At 36.7% G+C, this 3,448-nt stretch overlaps 2 protein-coding genes across 2 annotated transcripts; both read left to right on the top strand.

The window, feature by feature from the left end:
* The first annotated feature begins 258 nt into the window (after positions 1–258).
* On the top strand, positions 259–1,386 carry LOC140857301 (uncharacterized). Its single transcript, XM_073256083.1, has 3 exons — positions 259–677; positions 774–1,012; positions 1,138–1,386. Exons 1-3 carry the CDS (start codon positions 650–652, stop codon positions 1,384–1,386), a joined length of 516 nt encoding a protein of 171 aa, XP_073112184.1. The 5' UTR covers positions 259–649.
* LOC140857443 (uncharacterized) lies at positions 1,387–2,307 on the top strand. Its single transcript, XM_073256282.1, has 3 exons — positions 1,387–1,523; positions 1,618–1,701; positions 1,782–2,307. The coding sequence occupies exons 1-3, from the start codon at positions 1,512–1,514 to the stop codon at positions 2,217–2,219; spliced, it is 534 nt and encodes a 177-aa protein (XP_073112383.1). The 5' UTR covers positions 1,387–1,511; the 3' UTR covers positions 2,220–2,307.
* Positions 2,308–3,448: the final 1,141 nt, after the last annotated feature.

Below are 3,448 nucleotides of genomic sequence, written 5' to 3'. Positions count from 1 at the left end.
AAAGAGCCTTGGCGAGTTGCAATAAGGGCTCAGCATAGGCATTTGTTTGATCCTGCACTTTTCATATGCCCGAACGATGAACATCTTGAGAATATGAAGTCTGTGCAATTATTGAAAACGAAGCATATCAAAATGCAAGCACCAGATAACATATTAGTGCCAGATGATACGATTGACATAGGACAATTACAAAGAGACGACTATGAACCTGAGGATGTTCTGTTGTTGGATCGTCCATAAGGGCACGGGACACGAGCACGATCCAATAATGACTTCGTTAACGACAATGATGATAGTACTTCAGGGTCGAAGTCTTCTATGACTCCCGTCGAAGATGACTATATGGACACGAGTTCAGAATCTGAGAACAATAATTAATATGAATAAGTAATTCAATTTATTTTTTTTTATTATATCATGTAATACTTGAGTTTTGTTGATTACTTACTGATTTAAATTATTTTAATCATTGCAGCATCATGACTGGTCCTGGACGTAGACATTCACGGGTAGGCAGCAGGCTCCGCTTGATGATACACATCCTCACTTTAGCATTTTGCATGATGACTCAGAGGATTTAGATGAGACTCAGTTGCCCGAGTCCACAGAGCCGCCTAGTGCTCAGCCAGAGCTTGCCCAGCCGGAGGCCATGGTACCGCAGCATCATCCCCTTACAGGTACATCTCTATCAATTTATAAACCATATATATTTTTTTGTTATATGCATTTAGTGATACATGATATATGTTCATTTCATCAATTTTTACATGTAGGAACACAGCATCGACGTGCAGTGCGTGGTCCTAGTAGGGGTCTTGTTTTGGAAAAATATGTGCATACACACAATGAAAAACCGAAGGTACATATATTTCGAGATCATCCGGTTGGCACAGAGGCCAGTATCGTCGCAAATGAGATCAGTTTGTATATGTGGAATCATTTTCCGTGGGCTGCTGAAAGTTTCAAGCATGTAGCTCCTCGATACCGTGATGCTCTAGTCTCTCACATCAGGGTAAGAATTAAATTTGGATGTCTTGCATATCATTACATGATCCATATTATTTTTGGTTATATAAATAAATTTTTTATTATATGAATAATTTCATGTATTTGCCTTTTGGTATGATTACTGTGTAGGATAATATTGACTTCGAGGATTGCACTGACGAAGAAGTGACGGCATGTATTCTCAAAATGGCTGCAAATAGATACAGAGATCGGCGATGTAGGCTTCATAAATACTGCAATGAGCTGCAGGCGAAGGGGATTGATCCTGTGACCCAGCCATACAGAAATTGGGCTGGGTCTAGTGACGATTGGCGGTGGTTATGTGAGCATTTTGGAACTGAGGCATTTCAGGTATGTCTAGTGTTCCAAGTTTTTTAATTATGTTATGTCCTTTATTGGTTATAATTGTATGTATTTTGTAGCGACGATCGGAGGCGAATAAGGTGAATAGGAGCAAGATTGATTCTATTCACACGCAAGGAAGTGCCTCTTTTGCACAGGGAATGAAGAGGATGGTATGTAACTACATTTGCAATCATACTTTGTAACTTTTTATTAAATATTTACATTATTTTGATATCTTTTTTTTCTTTTTTTTTGTTTGAACAGGGACTATCCGGAGTCGACGCCTATGCTAAATTCTATCAAAACAAGAGTGGCGAGTTCGTGACCGAGGAGGCGAGGCAGCGTCATGTAAGTATCATTACTCTACATTTTGAATACTTTTAAAGAGTTTGAAAAAAATTTATGATTTTATTTTGTTTATTGTGAAGGAAAAAATGTTAGAATTGAGAGAGCAGGCGACGAGGGAGGTGGGATCTGATGGTGATACTGGATCGCAGCAGGTTTGTTTGATGACAGATGATACGATTTTGGATACCGTCCTCGGGCGGCAGCTAGGATCTGGTCATAGCATGCGGTCCAAAAAATCACGCAGTTCGTCATCCGGCCGGTCTGATGATACATCGGTGCCAGAGGCAGTTAGGACATCCATGAGCATGATGCAAGATCAGATTAGTTACTGGATGAATCGTAGTCAGACGCTCGAGAGGATCGTAGCTGCGGTGGCGGGACGGCTCGGTATTGATGCTTCTGAGTTAGCACCTCTACAGCCACATGATGCCGCCTCTGCACCACCATCGCGACACGTATCGGGTCAGGGATCGACGCCTGGAGGAGGGAACGAGGCCAATGAGTCAGATCATACTTAGTTTGTACTTATTTTAAATTTAAAATGGTGTATGGACTTATATTTTTGTATATGACAAAGATGGTTATGAAACTTTTTGTTATTTGAAATTGGTCTTTTGACTTAGAATATTTTTATTGTGTTAACATACTGTTTATTTAAAATATGGTTGATCAGATAATTTGTATTTGAGCAGGTTTTTTTGAAAAATTAATAAAAATTTTATTTTTTATCCAAAATTTATTTTAGCGACGAAATATTAATTTCGTCGCAAAAAAATTTGTGAACCCAAAAAATAAAACATTTATTATTCATTGCGACGAAATTTTTTATTTCGTTGCTATTTTTGCGACGAAAGTCTTAGTTTCGTCGCTAAAAATTATAACTTTTGCGACGAAATTTTTATTTCGTCGCAATTATGCCAGAGAATATTTTTATTTCGTCGTCCTTATAGCGACGAAATTATTATTTCGTCGCCATTATAGCGACGAAATTTTTTTTTCGTCGCAACTTTTGCGACGAAATTATTTCGTTGCTATTTTAGCGACGAAAAAAAATTTCGTCGCTAAAAATTTAAACTTTTTGCGACGAAATTTTTATTTCGTTGCAATTTTAGCGACGAAATTATTATTTCGTCGCCATTATAGCGACGAAATTATTATTTCGTCGCCATTATAGCGACGAAATTTTTTATTTTCGTCGCCATTTTAGCGACGAAAATTTTATTTCGTTGCTATTATAGCGACGAAATTTTTTTTCGTCGCAATTATAGCGACGAAAATTTTTTTTGTCGCAATTTTTGCGACGAACTTTTTGCGACAAATATTTTGCGACGAAATCCGTCGCTAAGTTTTGCGACGAAACTAATTTTCGTCGCAAAAAATAAGAAAAAAATTTTTTTAATCAAAATATTTAGCGACGAAATTTTTTTTCGTTGCAATTTTAGCGACGAAAATTTAAGCTCTTGCGACAAAATATTTTCGTCGCTAATACAGTACATAACTTCGTCGTCTGGGTTTACTATTTTTTGCGACGAAATAAAATATTTTCGTCGCTAAGGTCTTTTGCTACGAGGCTTTCTCTACAAATTTTTAGCGACGATATATTTCGTTGCAAATACTATTAGCGACGAAAATAAGATTTTTAGCGACGAAAAAATTTCGTCGCAAAAAATCAAATTTTTTGTAGTGATTAAAAATTAGATATATTATAATAGCATGAATTATATTAATATCTATACTAATATAATAT

Source organism: Elaeis guineensis, chromosome 4 (assembly GCF_000442705.2).
Source record: "Elaeis guineensis isolate ETL-2024a chromosome 4, EG11, whole genome shotgun sequence".
NCBI classification, from domain to species: Eukaryota; Viridiplantae; Streptophyta; class Magnoliopsida; order Arecales; family Arecaceae; genus Elaeis; species Elaeis guineensis.
The sequence above is the reverse complement of the archived record's forward strand: the minus strand, read 5'-3'. Positions and strand labels throughout refer to the sequence as shown.